The sequence below is a fragment of the Lipophrys pholis genome (genome assembly GCF_963383615.2).
Source record: "Lipophrys pholis genome assembly, chromosome: 21".
Lineage (NCBI taxonomy): Eukaryota > Metazoa > Chordata > Actinopteri > Blenniiformes > Blenniidae > Lipophrys > Lipophrys pholis.
In genome coordinates, this window is record NC_137649.1 from 15,274,865 (window position 1) to 15,298,153 (window position 23,289).

Sequence of the window (23,289 nt, forward strand, 5' to 3'; positions counted from 1 at the left end):
CCCGTTGTTTTCGCCCGACCTTCCTATTGGCCGTCCTGCAGACCTGACCAGCTGCCGTGGAGACGCTGTCGATGAAACACCAAGTTCCCATTTACTCCGTGAACCCAACAGGTTTAGGGCAGACAAGCAATTCAGTGAAGGCAGGAGGATATGTGGATCTCTGTCACACCGCGAATTAATGTAAAGTTCATTGAGAGTGCAGCTTCCACAGGAAATAGAGTAGAAGGATGATTGCGCCGAGGTAGCCAAACTACAATCCCACATGCTAACTGCAGTTCAATTTTTAATGCATCAAGTTGTAAAAGTATCATGGAATATGGTGTGTACAAGAATACAAGTTAGTTCAAGGCCACAGAGAAAAACAAACGTTGCTTCAGTACAAACCTTCCTGAGTAAGAGTTTTTAAATCATGTTACTTGTAATGAAGTTGTTTTGTTGAGTCGACAAAACGAGACTAATGAAAGAAAAATGCTGCTTCTGACCACAAATGGCAGAATTAAAGAAAATGCAGCAGATATGCTCCAACTGAAGTGAGCCTGCCGTTGGTATGGTTTCCTCCATGTGCCTCTCAGTGAAATAAGTCCGGACGCCTCTGATAGGAGATATCAGGACCAGCTGCTGTGATGTAAAAAGCTTTAACTTTTAAGTCTTTATCTAAATATATAGACTGCAACTGGAACTCTTCTAAATTCTTGGACTGTGGGAGGAAATCCACGCGCACACAGAAAGAACATGCAAACTCCACTCAGAAAGACCCTCAACTGGAATCAAACCGGGGATATCTCAGTGTGAGCTGAGAGTCTTAACCACTACATCACCGTGTGGCCTAAAAACGTACACTTTGGACATTCCCCTGACCCCCAGAGAGTTCCTGCTCCTCTGTCCTTTATAAAGCTCTCTGGCGCCCTCTGGAGGAGTGACGCCCCCAATACAAAAAAAATGAGGCGGTTCATATCCGTCTGAAAAAATGAAACACAGTGTCCCTGTGACGCAGCCCTGTGGTGCGTCTGTGTTCAGGATCCCTGATGTGTCAGTCCAGTCCGTTTACCGTAGCTCACTTTTAACTACCTGAAATGTCACGAGATGCACCGAGGATCACATCTTTCTATGTAGCACATTTACTTCATGAATATGGAACATCGGGTATGTCCAGATTATAAGGCGATTTGCTATCTGAAAAAGGCTGTGTTGTTTATTATTGCGTCTGTTTTTACTGTGGACGTAGAGGAGGTGCGAGTCGGCCGCGATTGTGATGAGAGACGTTTTCTCTGCTGGCTCGCCAACAACTTTTGTTTGCAAAATTTTATCAGACTTTCTGTGTCGAATCTCAAATTCTGAACTTCCATCCTCCATGTTGCTCTTTAGAAATAAGATATCAGACTTTGTAGGTCAGACCTCGGATATTCCCAAACCCCGACCACGAAAGTAACCGAGGTGGCTCAGGTTCAACTCCACACGTCCACAAACACTCCTGACAAGCAGCGGCCTGCTCGGGTAAGGAGATCTCCCTCCGTCTCGACGTCACGGCTGAAAGCGGAGCTCTGCAACACAAAGCGGTCACTTTCAGCAGCCAGTGACTGACGCCACAGTTAAACAACGGCCCCAGTTCTGCGCAAGCACAGGCTTCGGTTACACCAGACCGCCAGTGCAGCCTCTCGCCTCACGGGAAGGGGAAAGTTCACATTTACAGACAAAAGGAGAACAGCGGCATTTAATATTGCAAGGAATCGGAAACAATTTTTCCAGCATAAAAATATGAGCAGGTTGCACTAAAGCAGGCCTTTGAAAGTAGTTTAAAGCCCCTGAAAACTCTTGTTTGTCTCACATTATACGTTTTACTTGTATCTAGCACTTCTTGATTTTCAAATGTATTTAATGGTGAAAAACCCTGCAATATGTACGTATACACACTGTGCATTATATAGTGTTTGCAAGGAATACACAAGAGGGTTATAAATATTTTCCCTCTCATATATATATATATATATATGATATACAGTCTATAAACATGTACAAAATAACCAGAAATCGTTTTTTAACTTTAAAAAGTGGTAAGATGAAAAGTTTAGCCCTTATTTAAGTGATAAGTAAGATTTATCTTCTTATATATATATATATAGTGTTTTTGCTTCTTGGCAATAACCATAACACTCTTTTGAAATCTCTAGAAAGTCCTTGTATATAGTCTGCAAAGCTTGTGGGATAAGTCATCCTGACCCCTTGATTTTAATAAAATATTTTGTTTGCAGTGGCCCGCGATCATTTTGTTCTTTGTGAAAGTTTTGCATCTTCTTGCAGTTGATTTTTTAAAAAAACGTTTTATTTCTTTTTGTTTTTAACATCAACATAAAACAACAGGAAACTCAGTACGAATGAATCAACTTAAACTGAGGGGTCTGCGGGGGGGGGGTCCTCTTTGTGTCTGGCGGTTGTCCAGTCTCGTTGTTGCCGTTTGCTGCTTGTGGAGAAACTATTATTCGTCCGGGTTACGTGCGAAAATGGGCGCTTTGATTTTTCAACTTGGCCCCAAGTTTCTCCATAATGAAAATGTCCTCAGTTACGGCCACCCAGCTGTCGTAGTTCACGTTTCTTAACTGCTGCCAAAAGAAATAAGAAAAAAAACAAAACAGACATCAGTCCACCGCATGTGAAGATCCTTTGGAGTGTCCCAGGGACAGAATCTGGCAGGTTCAATTGTCCCCCTTCCACAAAAAAAAAAAGACTGTAGCTTCCAGGAAGACCAGGAAAAAGACGTGGTCGGTTTGATTTATTCTGGCCACATGAGCTTCGCTGGTTTCTAAAATACAGGAGGAAATTTGTATCTTGTAGATTTCTCGGCACATGGTGGCAAGTCTGATTATTTCCCTTTTAAATAGTGAAACATGTATTTGTGGGATGAGCAGAGGAGTCTAAGGGTTGGGGGGCCATGGAAAATAGATTAGACAGCTAATTTGTTGAAAGTTTGCAGTGTTCAGGCTTCACGAACTGCAACACAAATATCTGCTGGATCGCCTTCAGAGGTCAAACTCACTTCAGAAATGTCAAAAGTTCTCAATAAAAAGCAAAGAAAAAGAACCCAGTGAATCCTGAAAATGTTCACATTTAATGCAATTTTTTATTACAAAATCTAAAACACTTGAATCAGATTAATACTTAGAAACAATGTGCAGAATAAAATCCTAACAGACAGCTTCCTCAGAACATCAGGGTTTCCGTCCAAACTTTCACAAACTCAGCTGGAATGGGCTCCGACGCTCGATTAACGATAAGTTGAGATAAAGCAGAGTGAATGGAGGTCCATCTTTCCTTCGGACTTCACTCATCCAAATGCATGTTCTTTACGAACGTGGCTTTATTTAAAAGGGAAATATGTTCTTCCAAACATTCAAAATAAATTCCTTTTGAAGTCGTCAGAGGTCAAGAGGTCGAGAGAGAGAGAGAGACGCTGCAGTCGTGTCCGACAACTTCCTCAGCTTCTTTATGTACAAGATTTAAACACACAGTGCCAGAGGACAGAACAGTTCGGGGGGGTTTCAAAGTGTGTGGGGGCTCACAAAGAGCAGGACCCTTCAGTGCTTTAAATATGAAATATCTGGGAATCTTTATGCTTAATCTGCAGCCGACTAACACTTTTGGTTTGACAAAGCTGGAAATGTTTTGCCGTTTTAATTTGAAATACACTGCCAGTCAAAAGTTTGGACACTCCATCTCATTCCAGGGTTTTTTTCTTTACTCTCTTGACTATTCACATTGCAGATTTGATATTTTAGATTCGTCAAAGTCGCCACCATTTGCTTTGCACACGCTCTTCATTCCCTTAACGAGCTCCGTGAGGCCGTCACCAGAAATCATTTCCCCAACAGTCTTGACGGAGTTGCCAGGGATGCTGAGCATGACGTCAACTTGTGAGGCTGGTGACTCGGACGAGCTGATCCTCAGCAGCAGAGGTGACTCTTGGGTCTTCCTTTCCTTCAGGTCACGACTTCATGAAGCTTCATGAGAGAATGCCGAGGGTCTGCAGCACCGACAGCAAAGCAAAGGGTGGCTACTTCCAGGAATCTACAATGCTTTGAGTTAATCTATTACTTTGTTTACGACATAATCCCACGTGTTCATTCAGCTTTGATGCCTTCAGTGAGAAGCTACTATGTGAATAGTCAAGAAAATGAGTAAGAAAACACCGAGGTGTCCAAACCTTTAGAGTGTTGGTGTACGTTTCAATATGAAGCACCAGGGGCCGAGACTACAACCCAGGATAAACATACCCAGGATATCTCTTTATCTGGGTTGACCTACCCAGACACGCGGGATCCTGACGAGCATAAACACGAAGCAGGTTAACGACTCGGGGTTTTCCTTCATGGCGGAGTTTGCGGCGTCTGACCAACCACCGACATGTAGCATCCCTGCAGTGCAGTCGGTGTGTTGAAGGAGAAATTCTCTGAAAATATGTGATCAGTTTCACTTGGTTAAAGTGGAAAAGTTTCAGGCGGAGTTTCCTCACTGCTCTTTCAGTTTATATTTCCCATCGGCTTGTTTTCGGGCCGTTTCCTCCTCATGAGTCCGTTTTGTGTTGAAATGCTAATTGCGCTCCATAAATTCATGTTTCTGCAGTTATGTCAGGCTCGACCATTATTATTAACCTCATTATTACAAATGCAACCATGGTGGAGCTGAACAGACTTGAGAACAAGTCAAGAACAAGAACAAAACCATCCTTCACGGCCTCAGTGACGAGGCTTTATTCATCATTTCTCCTGCTCATCGCTCATCTCCACTCGGAATCTGCGCACCGACCAGGATGTTGTAAGAACGGCCAGGTCACTTCTCAAGAGATCTGATTGGTCAGGAGGCGGAGCTTTTCAGCTCATTGATCCCTTATCCGGAGAAGGTTCGACATTAAGAGTACGTTGTCACGGTGATTTACCTCGGCAGGAGCCAACGTCGCAGTACGGAAAACCCAGAGTTAACCCTTGAAGTTACCTCGATAAGAGAAAACCCTGAGTCGTGTAGTGTCGGCCCCTGGTCAGTCTTCATTCCGCCTGCACATGTCGCAACTTCTCCACTTAATCACCTTTCACTTTGAAATGTTTTCAATTGGCTAAATCTCCACATCTGTCTCCCCCCCCCCCCCCCCCCACCCCTTTGAAAACCACTGGAACAGTTCAAGTGACTCAAAATGAAATGAAATTTGACCACTGGAGGAGGTGAGACCGCCGCCACGCTCTGACGTCGCAACACCAATCATAAAGATCAAAACATGGAGAGATCGGGGGGGAATAAGACAACCACACACACTCACTTAGGCAGGTTATGCTGTAAATTTACAGTAATGACACCTATAGTTCTGTAAGCCAAAATCTCTATTGTAGAATGCTGAACATAAGGGTAGCTTTCTATAAAAATCACCTTTTTTTTTTTTTTCTTCTTCTTTTCTCACCCCGACGACACTAAGCATATGGCTTAAATATTTGTAAAACTAAGTAGTCCAATGGGGGAGTTAAGAGTCTCTGCCTTCTTGGTCTGCCTCTGCTGAATCGATCCTCGAGACAGACGCTGCTGCTGCGGAGCTGCACATGGCTGTAGGAGGGCAGAGGGGGTGAAAAAGGGAGAATCCACATAGGAGGGTTTTTTTTTTCTTCAAGTTTTCTCGCCCCGTATCACCATGTTTTCTTTTTTTTTTTCTGTCCAAAGTGTTACGACGAGTCTCGTCTGCCACAGAAAAAAAAACTATCTTTTGACTCGAGCCACCGTCTTTTCAGGCTTTCAGCAGTGTAAACATGACACCCCCCCCCCCCCCCCCCCCCTTTTTTTTTCTCTCTCAGCGATAAACGACCATAAACGAAAGAAATCAAACACTGACAGCTACGATTGAGGGGGCAGTTAGGGCAGTATGGATCCTTAGTGCAATGGAGGCCAGAGGAGCGGCCTCAGCGGTCCCACGGCCGCTCGCTCTGGAAGGGCTCGCCGGCCGACTCGTCAGCAGGCTCAGTCAGAGAGGTCCAGTGGGCTTCATCGACTCTCGCCAGGAAGAAGAAGAAGAACTCAGGGCAGACATTATGCTTCCAGTCACATATTTCCATTCGCGCACACACACGCACACTCACACACACTCACACACACACACACACACAACTCTGTAAAACTACGACGCCGAAAGCCCAGGGGGTGGGGGGTGGGGGGGGGTCCGGTCCAGAGCGTCTTCTGGAGGAGTCCTGAGCCTCGTTTCGTTCACTTTGAATAAAAAGTCATGTAAGGTGTGAGTGTCTACGTGTATGAGAGGACGTGTAAACATCGAGATGTGAGTGGTGACGAGTGAGAGATGGAGAGAGAGAGAGAAAGAGAGAGAGAGACAGAGAGAGAGATTATTCTGCTATAGGCCGCTGGAGCGAGTGTGTGCAAGTTAACTGCCTGTGACCAGCTTCATACTGTAATCTGTGTGTTTTTCTCTCCTTATGTTGGGTTTTTTTTTTTTCCCCTCTTCTTTTTGTTTCCTGTTGAGTCTCTCCACTGTAGCAAATGTACATTCATCCATCGTGGGGGGAGGAAGAGGAGGCGGAGGAGGAGGAGGAGGAGGCGGAGGAAGAGGAGGGAGGGGGAGGGGCACATATTACGCCGGGGGCCGCACACCGACCGACAGACCCATCCTGAGGCTTTTACAGCAGTCCGGTTCAAGACTCCCCGCCTCAGCAGCAGCGCTCAAAATAAACAGCAGTAGAGGTACTGGAGGACGCTGTACCACACGTAGCCGGAGACGAACGCAAACAACTGGATGACGCACAGCCACACGGGGTCAAGGGTCATCTGCCGGGAAACCGCCTCTTTCTGTCCGTTGACAGGGGGGAACGATCCTGTTGAGAGGAGGGACACGTACACATCCATCAAAGATTCAAAGCCAGCAAATGAAGTAGAAATACAGTTTGTGGGGGGGGGGGAAATACTACATTTTGGAATTGAGATTTATAAAAAGCTGTAAAAGTGGTTCAAGATGAAAAGAATATTCAGTATGACCTGAAGTTTGTAATATATATATATATATATATATATATTACACCTTCCTGCTGCCTCTCCTGCAGTTTGCCCCCGATGCTAAACCAACAGGTGTGAGAGCATCCCGACTTGTGTGCAACAACCTCTAAAGTAATATTTTTCTCCTTTTTTCAATGTAATAAAGCCAATAATATAAAAAAAACTTTCAATAGAGTAATAAAATTGTAAAAAACATTTCGCCACTAAGCTAATAAGTTATATATTGTAAATCCAATAACTGCAGCCAATAATGTAATAATTAATAACTCCAGCTACATTTCTTTGAAATAAAAGGTTTGTTGCAGATCTTGTGCACTTGACCAAAAACAGCTATAGTGCAGTACGATTCATTGAAGATCGATAGTCTCAATTACAATTTTTATTTATTTTTTAACGTTCTTGGATTTATTCCAAGACTATTCCATTACTGGCAGTAGTTGGACGCTCGGGTGTGCAGGGTGAGACTGACCTGTGTCGTAGAAGTGAGCCAGCAGCTTTTCTTTCTCCACAAACCTCTGATAAAGCCAGTCAGTCAGGGGCTCTGCCTCCACAGGAACCTCTTTTATTGGGTACATCCTGAAGCACAAGAAGCACAGAGTGCAGAGAGGTGAACCAGATGACACACACACACACACACACACACACACACACACACACACACACACACACACACACACACACACACACACACACACACACACACACACACACACACACACACACACACACACACACACACACACACACACACACACACACACACACACACACACACACACACACACACACACACACACACACACACACACACACACACACACAAAACAAATGAGTGAAGTCTCACTCAGCGAAACTCGTCTGCATTGATCGGCGGTGGAAGCTGCAGTGCAAACCCGGGGAGTCGGCCGTGGTCCCCGAGCAGCGCGCTCTATTTCAGAGTCCATTACAGCAGTCTGTGTTTGCTGTGGCTTCAGCTCGTTTCAGGGATTCATTAAGCTGGCAGCCTCATCAGAGTGTTGGAGACAGACAGAAGTGCTGAGGAGAGCCCCGACAGCAGGCAGACGACTCGTGACGCTTCACAAAATGGCTCGGTTAGAAGTGTGTGGGAAGGAGAGATTCGTTTGGAAAAGTTAAACGGGTTCAGCCGTCGAGAAAGTGAGACGCGGCGAATCGAAGTCAGAAGAGCAGAGCCAGACAAAAATCCTGGAAATTCAGCTTCAGGTTGTTAAATCAGCAACACCGGTTAAACGAGTACAGGGAACAAATGATGATGTCGTGTTTTTGAGCTCAAGTCTCACCTCCAAGACGTGCTGGTTTATACTTTGCAGAGCAGCAACAAATAAATGCTCTTATAATAAATCAACACACCAATGAGATTTACATGATTGCGTATCGTACAGGATATCTAAAGAGGCACATTGAGCTGATTGAAAGGAATGATGTAAATCTGGATGTAGCATGATCTACTTTAAACAGGGGCGTCTTTGTTGAAATTGTTAGAAATTAACAAAAAGATTTTTCTGTTCTTCTTGCACTAAATGTTACAGCAGTGTAATTGTACCAAATGTCTTTATGAGCAGGAGTTTGTGGGTTGTGCCTTTGAGAAATTTGCCAAATGTCGTGTGCCAGTTCCAAGCAGCTTATTCTAATGTATTTTGGTTTTATTCATTCTGCACCGCCAGCGAGAGCAGCTTAACATTTCCTCACTTTCTATGAAACAATGAGAATCCATCCCAATCCGTATAGATACCTGCTATTTATTGTGATAATGGTCACATGACTGACTGCTACAGCAGCTATTGGGCCATTTTCCCAGCAAAAACATCAGATTTTCTCACATTTGACAACATGACATCCCATTTTGTTTAATGTCAATATTTATAAAGTTTTGTAGCCCTATGATGTGAATAATTTGATAAATCAAGCAGTTGCTTATTGAAAAACATAATTTCACCCACTCTGATTAGATTTGAAGCTGGTCTGAAGATTAGACATTATCCAAACAAGAGCTATAAAAACCTACACTTTCTGTTTGCCACCACAGCAAATGAAAGAAATCCACATATATCGACTATTCTGAAGCCTGCATTTGATTCAATTATGGTAATGGGTTTCACATTGCTGTTTTACTTACCAACTATACACATAAATGACTCTTTGTTCTCTTCGCATCGCTATAACTGTCCCCATGAATTCAATTATCTACTTCTTGATGCATGAAACCATAAATGTATTTCATGTTGGTAACACTTGAATTGGACGACCGCCCACTCAACCATCGTATCCACGGCCCTACAACAACGTCGTGTTGTGATGTTTCCTCGGAGAAACAACTTTTCAAACACAGAAGACCAAACACAGTGGCTCATTTAGCGAAAACAACACAGCTGATTTAGGAAACAAAAAGGTCATGATGATGGGAGCTGATGAAATCTGGTTTCTAACCAGAAGGGGTCTCTAGTAGGCTGCACTCGCACACAGGCTGCTGCTGGTCACCTTCAAATAGAGGTTATAGTCTCCTCCCCCGGAGGAGCGTTTCCTCTGCACTCACCGTGTGCTCAATATCCCCCGGCAGATAATGTCCACGGGAAAAGTACCTCTGGGCATCTGCACGAGGGAAGTCACGAAGAGCGCGCCATCGATGGATGCGCCGCTCGATATTTATTTAAAAAGCAATTTCAGGAGAGGCAGTGGCCCTGCTGTCAGGATGATGTCTGTCTTTACAGACGCGGGAAGGCATGAACATCCCCACCATCAGCTGTGCTTACAGGGACAGTCTCACATCACGTCCGGGATACATACGTCGTCCTAAAACCTTGTGACCAGTTGAGATCAATGCTCATATGGCTGAAGTCCCGGAGCCCAACGTAATGACTACAATAAGTACAAAGCTCCATTTCTCTGCTTTCCTGTGGTTTTACCATTTTGGAGATATTATACACAGCCCAGGAGTTGGAGGAACACTCCTGCCGAATCCTGTCAGCAGAGGTCATCAACTAACACAAGATTAGTCAAGTGACTCCAGTAATGGGAATGTGTTTGGATTAGAAAAGAAAAAAAAACACTCTCAGGTAGAGGGAGAGCCAGAAAGCTGGATTATAGGAGTTAATTTCAGATACTCCAATGTGAGAAATTAAACTCTAGGTGTAGACATTCAGTTTATTTCAACTCGTTTACACAAACTCCTGAAGCTAAACTGGATCATAAAATGCTGTGCAGTTTGTTAATAATACCACAAGTTCTATTTGAAAGTTCGGAGTATTTAGAATAAAGCAGCTTTGGAGCCGTGGGAACACGTGGTCACTATTTCTCTGATCAGCTGCAGTCTCACCCAAAACTGGAGCTGGACCTCCTGAGGCCACCGGGTCGGGTGATCGGAGGCCGAAGCCAGACGATCCGTGAGGCGGCTCCTCCCGAGTCTGCGAGTATCGGGTGAGTTGGTGTGACTGATGTGTCACGAGAACCGGAGGTTTGTCAAAGCAACGAGGGGCGGACAGCAACACAGATAATGCTGAATGACAAGAGTGTTTATGGTAACGTGTGGACAAAAAGTAGACGGGCAAATCAGGACGGCAGCGTTTTCCTGTGAAAGCTTCGGCTTGTGGTGAAAAGGGGGGGTAATTTCTGGTTTTTGGCTGCACTTGGAGCTCCCATTAAGAGTCTATTTTTATGTGGTGAATAGAGCGATTTAGTCTGAGAAGCGACTTTGCTTCTTTTTTATACTTAATGGTTCCAGCGTCAAAGAAAAGGGACATTTAAACTTTGCTTTTGACTTGTATCACAGTTTCGTATTCATTTGTTTTTTTTAAATGTCTTTAAATGTGATAGAAAAAGTAAATTTAATCTGACTTCACATTTTTTCCATTCTTGGACAAGACAGCATTGAAATGAATGAGTAAACACACGACTGAGTATCTCAATTCACCTTCTAATGAAACTCATTAGGTGGCTTAAGTACTTTGAATTGTAATAACCGCCCTGTAAAATGATATATACACACATTTTGATTCATTGACTGAAACTAAATGAATTGTGCGTTGCCGTAAGCGCTTCGCGCCTGCTTCAGCGCAGGAAGTCTTCCAGTGGCCCGGCTCGACTCCGACATGTAAACCGATAGCGCTGTAACCCAGGCCGGGGAAAACAGGAGCCGGCTGAGGCCACTTATCAGCGACTCTGAACATTTAAGGATTTGGGTAGCAGGTGGCTGTCACAGTGCTTTCCTGCAGCTGAAATATTCATGCAGAAATCAGGATCCGTCGGTGCTGCGAACAGCTGCACGAGCTGCTGAGGACAGCTGAGCTTGAAGGAGTCGCTGCTGATTCGGATCCAGAGAGAGAGAAAGAAAAAAAACAAAAACAACGACGACCAAGTGCTTAGATAGTGTGTGGTATCTTCTCCCCATCAGCTGCTTTCACTGCTTTATCAGCCACCGTTTGTTTGGAAAAACGACATCTGCAAAAGTGGATTCAGATTAACTGCTCAGAGAAAACCTCCCGGCGTGTCAGAAGTTCACCGGGTTCACTTCCAGCTCTGAGAACCTGCACACGTCAGGACAACAATGCTTCCCACAACACGTGCTCTTGCTCAGGGGAAAATTGCTTATTACGGCGACATCAAACAAATACTTCCTCTGTTGAGTTTGCATGTTCTCCCTGTGCAAATATAGATGTTATAGATCAGAATTACTGTGTTTTAACGTATAAAAAGGCTTCTATAGATAAAGGTTGATTGATATTCAGCATGTTGACCTTCGTGGTCGGAGCCCCCATCACATCTGCAGGGGGTGGATTACATGGCTTACTTAACTTATTTGTTTGCTTGTTGCTCTCCAATTCTGCCCTGTTTTCTCTTTCTGTCATCAACCAGAACAGCAGAAAGCCGCCTCCGACTCTGGTTCTGCTGGTTTCTTCTTTTCACTTTCGCTGATGCTTGATCAAATGGAATTGTAAATTTTTTGCTGTAAAAGCGCGATCTATATCGTTATTGGTATTAACAAATATGTGTATTATGGGGATGATGTGTACAAGTCCATGGGTTCAAAAAATCAAGACAATATCTGTAACATTTGTGGTTATAAGTAAATGTTGTTCTAATTCCACAATTCTGTCTATGGATCTGACTCACGGAAACCAAAGGACCCCATTGTTGCCACGTATTCACATAAGATTCACGCATCAATTGCTTATATCTTGTTCCATCAAAGTCAAGTTTCATTCTGGACACACACATGAGAGTGCGTGTGTCCTCTGAGGAGTCCTCGGGTCAGAGGTCAGCAGAAGTTCAGTTTGTGAGTTCAGATTTGACATGAGAGACTCGGAGGACGGTGTTCATCACACACGCCTGGGGAAGCCACAGGGGACAGAGACGCAGATAAAGCACTGAGTGAGACATCCCCCGGAGGACGGGGAGCCACTGGGCTGGAGGGAGTGCTGCAGGAGGGGGCTAAAAGCTCCACCCTCGGTAGTCTATTTAAAAAAATATAAGATGCTTCAATGGGATATTGAGCTATAACCATGAGTTGTTTCTAAATGTGAAAGAGGAAGACAGAGGACGAGCAGTGCATATTGGACAAACAAAACCAAACACTTTAATGGTGTGAATAGAGGCCTGTATTTACCACCAATAAAAGAAGAGGAACAAACGGCACACAGCTAACTCGGGAACTACTGACTGAATTCCAAAAGAGACAACTGGAGCAGCTGATTAAGAGAAAATATATCCACAACTGTTTCAAGCCTTTTCTGCATTCAATTCTATTCAAAGCAATTTTTTCATGAAAATAAACGACATATCTGATGACTTTATGGTAGAAAACAAGTCAAATCTCCCACATCGATCATAGTAATTGGACAATTTAAAGATGTGTAATAACTTAAAAAATTGCTGACGGTGACGGTAAACGCAGCTCCTAAACAGAAATGACCATTCGGTGCCTTAAAGTCTCATTTTCTGAAATGTATTTGTTCTTTTCACTTCTACTTTTTCTATCATAATAAGGAACAATCAAAGATAGCTGCCTTGCTTTGCCCGATACTTCCCCTATTACTAAACAATAACAGACAATCTAAAGTGCGTTATAAAGCATTTACTAGCCCAAACTGTACATTTGGAGCGTGAAGGTTCTCTGGAGAGGAGCCAGTACTTGATAACTCGACTATGATTTCCTGCTGATGTGCAGTCTGTTGCACTGAAGTTCAGGCTGAGGCCAAAGCCACATTTTGGCTCATAGCAAAACTAACAGACTTTGATCAATCGGTATGTCACCTCGCCTGCAGGCTGCAGGGTTGCACTGACTGTGAGCAGGGGCTGAATCGCCTCCAAGGGCAGTTTTGTCTGCAGTAATGTCAAAAGTGGAAACACCGCTCGGTCGTGTCAACATCGTGCTGAGTGAGGAAACCAGAGCATGGTGGTATTTTGTATTTCGCGGAGGGCATGTGTACAATAGTGAGGAACCGGTGGTGGTGTTGTGTTGGCGTGGGGCCATGGCTGTGCTCTCATTTCCACCCTAACCCACTTGGCAGTGGCCTGCTCGTTAACCTGACACCCCGGCGAACAGACAGCTGAGGGAGAGCTGCAGTTTCTCTTGTCAATAACCTTCAACATCAAGCTTTGATCAAGTGCTGACCTGAGCTGCACACAACTGATGATCCTTACTTAAAAGTGACGCCTTGACATGCTGTCAATGACAAATGAGCCAAATAGGCACAAAAGTCAAGCTATTTTTCAAAACCAAGTCCGTAAAGGGGGAGAAAGAGACAGAAATGGACAGAGGTGGAAAACCTAGATGGCTATATGGATGGAGGTGGAAATAGAAAAAGAGACCTAGGGTGGGCTAAGAGATCATTTGACTTGAGAACGAACAAAGATGCCGAATGATGATTAAGCAAGTATTAAGTAAAAGACCTACAGAGATTACTAACAAGTAGAAGATCGCAGAAGGAGGACACTTAAGGCTCAAATATGCTCAATGCCAAATACAAAGAACAATATGGACATATTTGTCTTCTGCGTTCATGAAGTTTGTAATTTGGTACGTATCACAAACAGTTATACCACTAATGCAAGTATTGGTAGCTCCGTTCATATTCAAGAAGACAATAGAATTGTTTGATGGCTTCAAGGAATGTTTGTGTGGATACAAGCCTTCCTACGACACTGCCTGGCCTGGACATTGAGACAAAGAAACAATAGAAATCCTTTGGTAGGTAACGTATGCTCCAAACATACGAGCATAAAGGGGGCATATTTGGACCTTAACTGATTCCAGTTTTACGAAAGACCAACCACAAGCAAAAAGAATCCGGTTAATAATGCAACCAAACACCAGGGCCGAATGTTTTTTCTGCAAGTCTCGGATAAGTCAAAATACACCTGGTCACTTAAGGAAACAAGTGACCAGGTCAGTTCAGCTCAGTTTTGGTTGTTAATATGCAATAGAACACACCCTGGCGAATAAAGATGGAAAATAAAAATCAGAGAAAATTGTCAAATTAGTTGGATCATAAACCCCTGTTCCAACTTGTTATGCTCTTTTAGGAAAATAAATTAAAAATAGGGAAGACAACAATTAGGGTAATGAGTCATTAAAACCCAATTAGAGTAAAAAAAGTAAGTAAATAAGAAACTTTTGTATATTTACCGCTGTGTTTCAACTATTTAGCTTCTGTTCAGCTCTTATTATTGAGATATCGTTTCCACGTTGGACTGGCCGGCGAAGCTAATTAAATTTGGACCGCTGTGAAAGTCTGTCCACTCAACACACCTCTTTGGATGGAAGCCAGTCATTGTTCAGAGATTCTATAAGGGCCTAAAATCTCAAGCTGTGATAATCTTGAGAAACAAAGAGCTGCCCTGGGAGGCCTGGTCTCGGGCACAATGTTGCAAAAGGTGAGTATTGAGCTTTAGTGGCCAGTGTGACTCTGGGAGTGAGAGAAGCCTCCTGTCAGACTCTCCGTCTCATTCTTGTTGAGATAAGAGTCCTCATCTGTCTGCACCAAAGCTCCAAATCCCAGACCCCTGTCTTCCTCTCCACGTTCTCTGTCCTCTTGTGGAACAGCAGCCAGTCGTATGAGATAAAGAAATAATTAAACAAAGTCCGCGAGTGTTCCTTTTGTGTGGTAATACTTAGAAAGCCACAGTTTCCTTGAGGTTGATGGAGATTCCCCTGCAAAACACATTCTGCATGACTGGGGTCCTTATCTGCAGCCGGAGAGACGTTCAGGGACAGCAGGACTAAACTCGTTAATTGCTCCATTTGTCTTTAATCTGCTTCCTGTCTGTCTCGAGGCTGTCTGTGTTCCAGGAAGTGCTTCGGCGCAGGAAAGGAAAAGAACCAACTAATGTTGGAATAAATTAAAAACTGAGTTGAAACGAATTAAATGCAGACAGCTCAGGCAGTGAGGAAAAAGTTGTGAAAACCAAACATGCACCCGCTCCTGTCTTTATGATGGTAAAGAATCCTGAGGATTTCAAACACCCACAGAAATCATACTTTTCTAAACTATTCTTCATCACTTCATAGTCTCGCTCTTACAACGTTCTTTGTTGAGTAAAATCTTTTAAGGGTTAATGCTGACATCCATCCACACATTCTGTACTTGAGTAAAAGCACAGGTATTTGTCTAAAAACCTGTAAAAGTTAGTGAAGTCTTAGAGAAAGAGAAAAGGTAATAACCTTACCACACTTTTATTTTTGAAAGAGACAGGAAGTCTTAACACTGATCTAACTTCATCACTTTCGAATTCCTCACCTTCTGCAGCTTCATTCTTAATAGCAGAACCTACCAGAAACATGCCAGTGTTTACAAAATGTGGAGAGGACAAATATCTGTACATTTGTTAAAAGTAAAACGACACCAGGAAAATACACAATTAAAAGTGAGAGAAACCTGAGAAATCTACAAATTTGCTAAATGAGCACATTTGATAGTATGGATTGTCTTTATTTAAGAGCATGCTCTTTTAATATAATTGATTAAAAGTTAGACTTTCAGATCCATTTCACATTATAATTTCAGTTTACTTTAAAATCGACCTTTTAATTTTACCATGACATCTTTTTATATGTTTAATAAATTCCTATATGCACTTTTTTATTTATTCATTTCTTTGATATTTTGGTTTTGAATGTGCATCAGTTTGCACGTTTTTATATTTTTTACAAATATATGTGCAGATGTGTTTGACAAAAACAATTCAAATAGAAAATTTGCATGCAATCAACTGTAAAGCACTTCGAGATGTGTTTTACCGTTTGAAAAGAAAATTTGAATTAATGATTAAAACTTATTCAGATGACCCTTGAGAAAATCCTTCAAAAGGCCAAGGCTTTTAACAAAATTAATTAATTAAAGTTTGATTTTTGTGAGGAGACCAGCTGACGGGAGCTCCTCAGAGGTCTTGCCGCAGCTTTTGGAACCGAACTGCAGCTGAACACAGTGAACTTTTTAAAGCAATTTCCTTAACAGTCATCATAACGGGAATTCTTCATAAGCCTGTGTGGCACAAATGACTCAAGATGTCACTGCAATTAACTGTTAAGTGTTTATTGTGTTTACTACCTCCTGGTTGAGTAAGACGTAAACCCATGAAACATTAGCTGTGACAGATAAATGTCAAACATTTGACGGCGCTCGACAGAAGCTCCAGTGTTAGTGAGAGTCTTTTCTATCTTTTTCTGCTCAAATGTCTTGATTTAAAAGAAGAAAAAAAAAAAAAGGATTTCATTAATTAATGAGTCTATTAAAAGATGATAATTATTTCTATAATTTTTTTTTCATATCGTCATGGATTAATAAATGAGAATAGGAGCAACTAATTTAACATTTGGGTTGTTAAAACTGTGCGTACGCACATTTACATGCACTTTCTTGCTCAGTGGACTTTGTGTTTTATCCTCAGTCACTCGAGAGTCGGCGGCGGAGGGTGACGAGGAGGTCGTCTGTCTCCAGCACCGGTACACTCTGCACCAGTGCGTCCAGAGCGCATGGCGGTGCAGCGGATCCACGCTGCAGCTTTACGCACGGCTGTCACTGTGCTATTTATGCGCTTACTCTGAAACTAGACTGATTGTTACACACCTTGTCCTAAGTTCTATCCACCGCTCTCTATCGTTTGAAGATAAAGGTTTGACGTATGAACATCGTGCTGCTGATTCAGTAGTGATGTCCCACTAAAGAAACATCTATACCACTGGAGGTTGGCTGTTTGATATCAGATGTGACTAAACAGTTGGTTTAGTCATATTATTAGAACTCTTCGCTGTCTTAGAAGTCACTGTAGTAATTGTAGTAGTCACAATAATCACAATAGTTTTAAATAATACCAGCCAGGTATTTATTTGGTTTCATTCCAGAGAAACAGACCCTGAAGCACTGGGTAAGTTTGTGAACACGCCCACCTTCCTGTCTCCACCTTGATTTTTGTGTACGTGGCCGGAACAAACCCTCACCTGTCAGTGACCACTACCTGCGACAAGGCGCAATAAAACCACCGTCACACGTGGACATGCTGGAAGACCTAAACCAGCTCCTCTGAATGTCACCAGATGCCCGGGGTGGGTTCATCATCGCCGTGTTCATTTCCTCTTGTATTCTGCGACAATCATTAACTCAAGAGTTCAGGAGCAACCAGAAGAAATGAGGGAGCTCACAGATATGGTCACTTAAAAGATTAACTGCTGGAGCGATACGAGATGAACTGCCAACTAATGAAAAAACAACCACAATGATTTACTCAAGTGAAAGTTGAGCAATAGGATAATTTCACCTGAAGCAGTATATAATAGTTTATAAATGTATTAATCAAACATTTTATTACTGTTTACACAATTCAAATGATAATGAATGATCGACAGTTACAACAGGAGCAAACCAATCACAAAACGAAAATTAAATAAAAAGGAAAAAAAAAGGCACATAAAAACATATCAACTATGACTATTAAAATTAAGTAAAAAGAAAATGAAGCGAACAAAAGCCTTTCACATAAATTCAGATAAAATGTTGAGATGAGAAAAGGACACAAAGAATAAAATAACAATGAAATCACTATTGAGAGATTACTAAAAACTAAATTAAATGTAGAATAAGTTAAATTCAAACATTCCAAAAAGATTTTACAAGTAAATGTACTTTTACTTTAGTAGTTCTGCAGTTGTATTTTTTGAGCAAAAAACCCAATGAAAAACTTGAAAGCGGTGACCATAGTTTCTAGAACATTTAGTAAGATTACTCAATAGCAAGTCAGATGAATATGAAAAGTCTTTGCGACTTACCAAAACTTTGTATGATGTAATGGATACTGCTTATTTTACGATAAAACAATGGGGCACGTCTTCATTTCTTTAAAGACGTAGCGTCCCCTCAAACAAGCAATGTAAGCTTCAGTTTTCACACCGTTATGTGTGGAAAGCTTTTAGTATCACTGCAATTGCAGGTCACCTTGATCCAACAAGACCATTTCCAACACAATGTTGCATCAAGGAAAAATAAAGTTCCTTTACTTTAGTACCAAAGTTTATGTTAGCATTGTGTGCAGATGAATCAAGTTTCTCATTTACATGGTAACGTTTCGAAAACTGTGTACAATTAAACGCAAACGGCAGAAATGCGGAAAACTAGGTAGTTAATGTGCCAGACCATAAGTTGGCGCTGTTGGTTGTGTGATAATTAAGCCACACACATGCACGCAGAGAACAATACACCATAGACATTAATATAGTATAATATGGACTGCGAGTCATGGCGCTCTGGAGGCAAACGCTGTTGTTGTCGTCCGTCTACTCAGGCATGTTCAGGAGAACTATTTATTACGACCGTGGTCAAGTGCAGTAGCAGCACTTCAGAAAAGTTACTTGTTCCTCTGGACACTGAAAACGCAACGAAAGTTTTGCACTTTTGCTTGAAAACATTGTCGTGTAAACAGGTCCTGGTTCATGTAATATTATTTACCTGTGATATGGTTTAAGGTCTTTGTAGAAAGCTTATCCTCCCACACTCTGAGAACTGTTGTTTACATGATGACTGGAATTAATCTGTTAAGTCAATTCATCAGATTATCATCAAATGTCTTATGTGCATGTCAACCGTTCAATTAGTAGACCGATTAGTTGAGATCGTTGCTTGTTCAGCTGCATGTCTCTGCTGATGAGGAGGTGATTTTAGGTGGGAGTGACTCCCATTAATTGTTTCTATAGTGACAGAAGACCTCTGAAGACCCTTGCGCAATGAAGAAGGAGGAAAAAAAAAAAAAACCTTCCCATCGTTCATTACCCAGAGACACCAGCTCTAATCACCAAGATACTCATTACAGTGCCGGGTAAGTCACAAACATGGGAGATATTGATCCTGACTGACCTCAATTAGTAAGAAATTCTAAATAAAAAACAAAGGGGAAAAAGGTGGGAAATATAGTCGGATTCACATCTTTCCAGTGCGGGAAAAGAAAAAACACAGCCTGCCTCATGTTTCTTAACGAAGCGTTATTTACGACTGCAAGCTCAACAATTCTGTGCGCACGCCGGAGAAAAAAACAAAAAAAAAAAAAACAGGTGTGCAGCTCAAAAGCGTCCCAATGAGATGACCAGGCAGATATTATAAATCATGTCACCTTTCAAATATTTTCAAACAGGGGCTTTTGGGAAAAGAAATGCACACGGCAGCCAAATGAAAAGGGAGAAAAATAAAATTGGAGGAGAAGGCGTATTCAATGTATTTAACACCCACCACTGCCCTCCCTTGGCCTCTGTACACCCACCTAGTTCTCCCATCTGCCATTCACAGAGGGCTTATGATGCTGCAATCTGGGAGGCTGAGATTATATGGGCAGAGGGCAGGAGACAGAGCGAGGGAGGGCGGAGCCGAGGGGTGAGGACTGGAGGAGCGAGGTGGTGGACGGATTTAAAAAAAAAAGAAGAAAAAAAAAAAAAGAAAAAAAGAAGAAGTGCAGAGCGCCTGACGTGGATTCATCTAGAATATTACTCAATGCTCAGCTGCCTGTCGTGAAGCCGAGGCTCAGTCGTAATCTATACAGCCCCATAAAATGATAACGCAGGAGGAGGAGGACTACCATCAAGGTCAGTTTACATGGGAAGAGCCGCGGCGTGTCAGGCACGACTTTCTCTCCCAGCTGCACTTGAACACACCGCAGAAACTACAGCTGACATCAAGTTCACACACATCCATTACCATCCTTTTCCCTGCCAGGGTGGAAAACAGTCAGAAATCTGTAGAGATTGTCCGACAATACAATGCATCAGCATCCGGGTAAGATGTTTAATCCATATAATGCATCGTCTGGGGACAAAAACAAAACAAACAAACATGCAACGTCATGAGGACGCCACACACAGACATGCAAAATCCCCCTTTCAGTGAGAAATCAGAAATCTCCTGTGAACTGATGGCCTCCACCTATAGATGAAACACGCTGAATCCCAGATATGGGCAAAAAGCTGGCTCTTCTCTCAGCATCCACTCTGCGCCTTTTTTTTTTTTTTTTCCTCCCAAAAAGCTCAACAGGATCACAGCAATCCGGTGGATCCTGGAGGAAGGACATCATTCAGAAAATACACTAAAACAACTTCTTAGCCTCAAGCTCGGTTTTGGTCCAACTCAAAGAAAGATTTAAAAAAAATCTGTCTGGGGCTGATAACTGGAACTCTTTTAACATCTGTCTGTAGAATAAAACAAATACAAACTTTTACTAACACTGGTCTCAAAATATGAAACTTGACAATATTGTTGAGTTTTTCTCTGTAAAAGTGCTTTGAAGTGATTGTTGCATTTGGCCCTATATAAACAAAACATTTTATATTCTATATTTACTCCCATGACAATGTATAAACCACTAACACATACACAAACCTCCTCGAAATAAATAATTTGTTTCCTTAAAAATTCTTGTTCTCATGACTGACAGTATTGCAAGTTATCAATTTATTTTACCAAACTAACTCTGGTGTGACTGGTTTTTGAAGATTGAATTGACAATTATAGATGGGAGATAGCAGCAAAATATAAACAAAGCACCTCCTTAAATAAACAAAAATGAAGACAAAAAACAGCACACTCTGAAGTGACATGCTTCCACTAAATTCAAAGGAGAGAAAACAAATACTTGTGTACACCACACAATATCCAAGCAGTGCAAATATGCGAGTACAGTAAAATACGATTCAAATAAAGTTTATTTTTAGGTTATTAGGAGAGTTGAGTGTTGTGTGCATACTGTCAAAGTATTGAAATGCAAAAAGGGAAGTAAGAACAACCCGTAGCTGCACTTGTGTCAGTAGATGACTTGTTTGCACGTCCATAACGTTATGCCGTCACAAATACGTGTTCTCAAGACCGAGGAAAACACTGAAAAGAGACAAAAAGATTCAGAGACAGAAGAATTAACTATGTGCTCTTTGTCAAAATCCAGAGAGAAGGTAAAGGAAGGAGATGGTTGAACTGCACTCCAACGTCTTCCTTTCCCCCAGTCCCTGAATTGTATTCCTATGAACTGTGGTGAAGAAGCGCTGCGCTCTCTGCAGAAACCGTCCAGAACTGACACAGCACAAACAGTCACAGGGTGGCCGCCGCTCATGTCTGCATCACAGTAGTGCATCATAATGCTCACTCCCCCACAGTGTTCCCTTGATCAGCACACAGATTAATCCTCTTGTTGACTCTGCACCTGCGCCGATGTGGCTCTAGCTTCCCCTGCGATCGGCGCCGTCTGCACGGCTGGAACCGAGTGTGCACGCTGGTAACTGGGACAGCGGTGCCGGGCTGCCTCCCCGTCCACGCCAGAGCCGCAGAGCTGCTGACCAAAGCGATGGGAGTTGATTGTATTGATGGCTGATTAGAGTGTCCCGGAGGCGGGCTGGGACCGGAGCATCCTCCACTCGTCTAATTACAGACTTAATGAGACCTCAAGCTTTGGTCCATGTGGGCAATGGAGCCTCCAGAGGGCACAGGGTTACGGGACAACGCTCAACACAAATCACCTCTTTTACCTCGGCCAGCTCGGGTGTGAACACACAGAGCGGTGTCAACAACAGAGCTGCACAATATAGAAACTTCCTGTATGTCTCAAATTTCTCTGGGCAACTTTTCTCTGCATTCTTGTGTTAAATAAGCACAATATTTGAATATTCCTATTTGTTTAAAAAAAAAAAACATTATTGCTAGCAATGCGCAATGCTAAAGCTTGTATTCATCCTTTCTGATCTGTCCGGACAGGGTTGCATTCATCATGAACCGAACGTCCAGAAAATCTAATCCTGGCCCACCTTCACTGCATCCTCAACTGGAGCGATTATGAACTGAATCTGGAGGGCGACGGGAGGACAATAAGGAGGGGCAAAGGCATTTGCTCTGCATAAGAGCAGTGATATTTTTAGCTTCAGAACATAGTTTGGCATGACTGTGTGGAGCTCACGTTCTGTCATGTCCTGAACCGTTTTTTTCTCATATGTTGAATGGATCCTTTTTTCTCCCCCCCCCCCCCATAAATAGAGCATCTGTAGTTTCCACCACAAGTGTTCCAGAAGACGAGCAGTTAGTTGGTTTTGGTCATTTTCTCTTAGTTTTTGTGCCTCGCTCGTCTTCCCTGCTGCCACCAGATGTACTGGCTTGATTGCACACATTTGTAAATGATCTGCGATTAACCGCTTTTAAATTCTGCATTTTTGAATTTGCAGAGCACGAATGCACGGAATGGTGACATGATTTATTGTCAGTCGTTTGCAACATGCATACTGTGCACCTTAACAAGCAGCGAGAATGAAAAGATTAGCTGTGAAGGAGCTGCAGGACAGGAAGTTTCCCGTCACTCTGTCTTATTGTAAAAACACACAGCAATGATGAGATTTTTCATAAAAGAGTATTGATCTAAAACGGTGGTTCCAGACCTTGTGTTGTTGGACCCCCCCAAAAACCAGATTGTCTCCAGGCTAAGAATTTCCTTTCTGGTCTCTGATTCACCAAAACAATGACATGAAGCCAAAAACTGAAAGCTCCAAGCATGCTCATAAACATAAATGGACTGCAGTTTCCAATATTCTATATAGCTTCTTACTACACTTTAATTTGTCATGTGTAAATTTAATTTTGACAGCTTCAGTGCAAGAAAAGCCCCGGGACCCCGAGACCTCAGTTCCCATCCAAAGAGGGGTCCTGAACAGAAGTTGGGCATTGTTGATCTACAGTCGTGAAAATGCATGACTACACAAGACATTTTCTGAATCTGATCCATGAGGTGACGTGAGGCATC

At 42.6% G+C, this 23,289-nt stretch overlaps 1 protein-coding gene across 1 annotated transcript in view; it reads right to left on the minus strand.

Annotated features, from left to right (window-relative positions):
• Positions 1-5,435: 5,435 nt before the first annotated feature.
• Positions 5,436-23,289, minus strand: part of lpgat1 (lysophosphatidylglycerol acyltransferase 1) — a 59,478-nt gene continuing 41,624 nt past the window's right edge. Inside the window, exons 7-8 of the mRNA XM_080490529.1 lie at positions 7,499-7,605; positions 5,436-6,851 (exon numbers count right to left, since the gene is read on the minus strand). Of these exons, the coding sequence (XP_080346655.1) occupies positions 6,700-6,851; positions 7,499-7,605 (259 nt within the window). The 3' untranslated portion in view covers positions 5,436-6,699. The remainder of the gene's footprint in view (positions 6,852-7,498; positions 7,606-23,289) is intronic.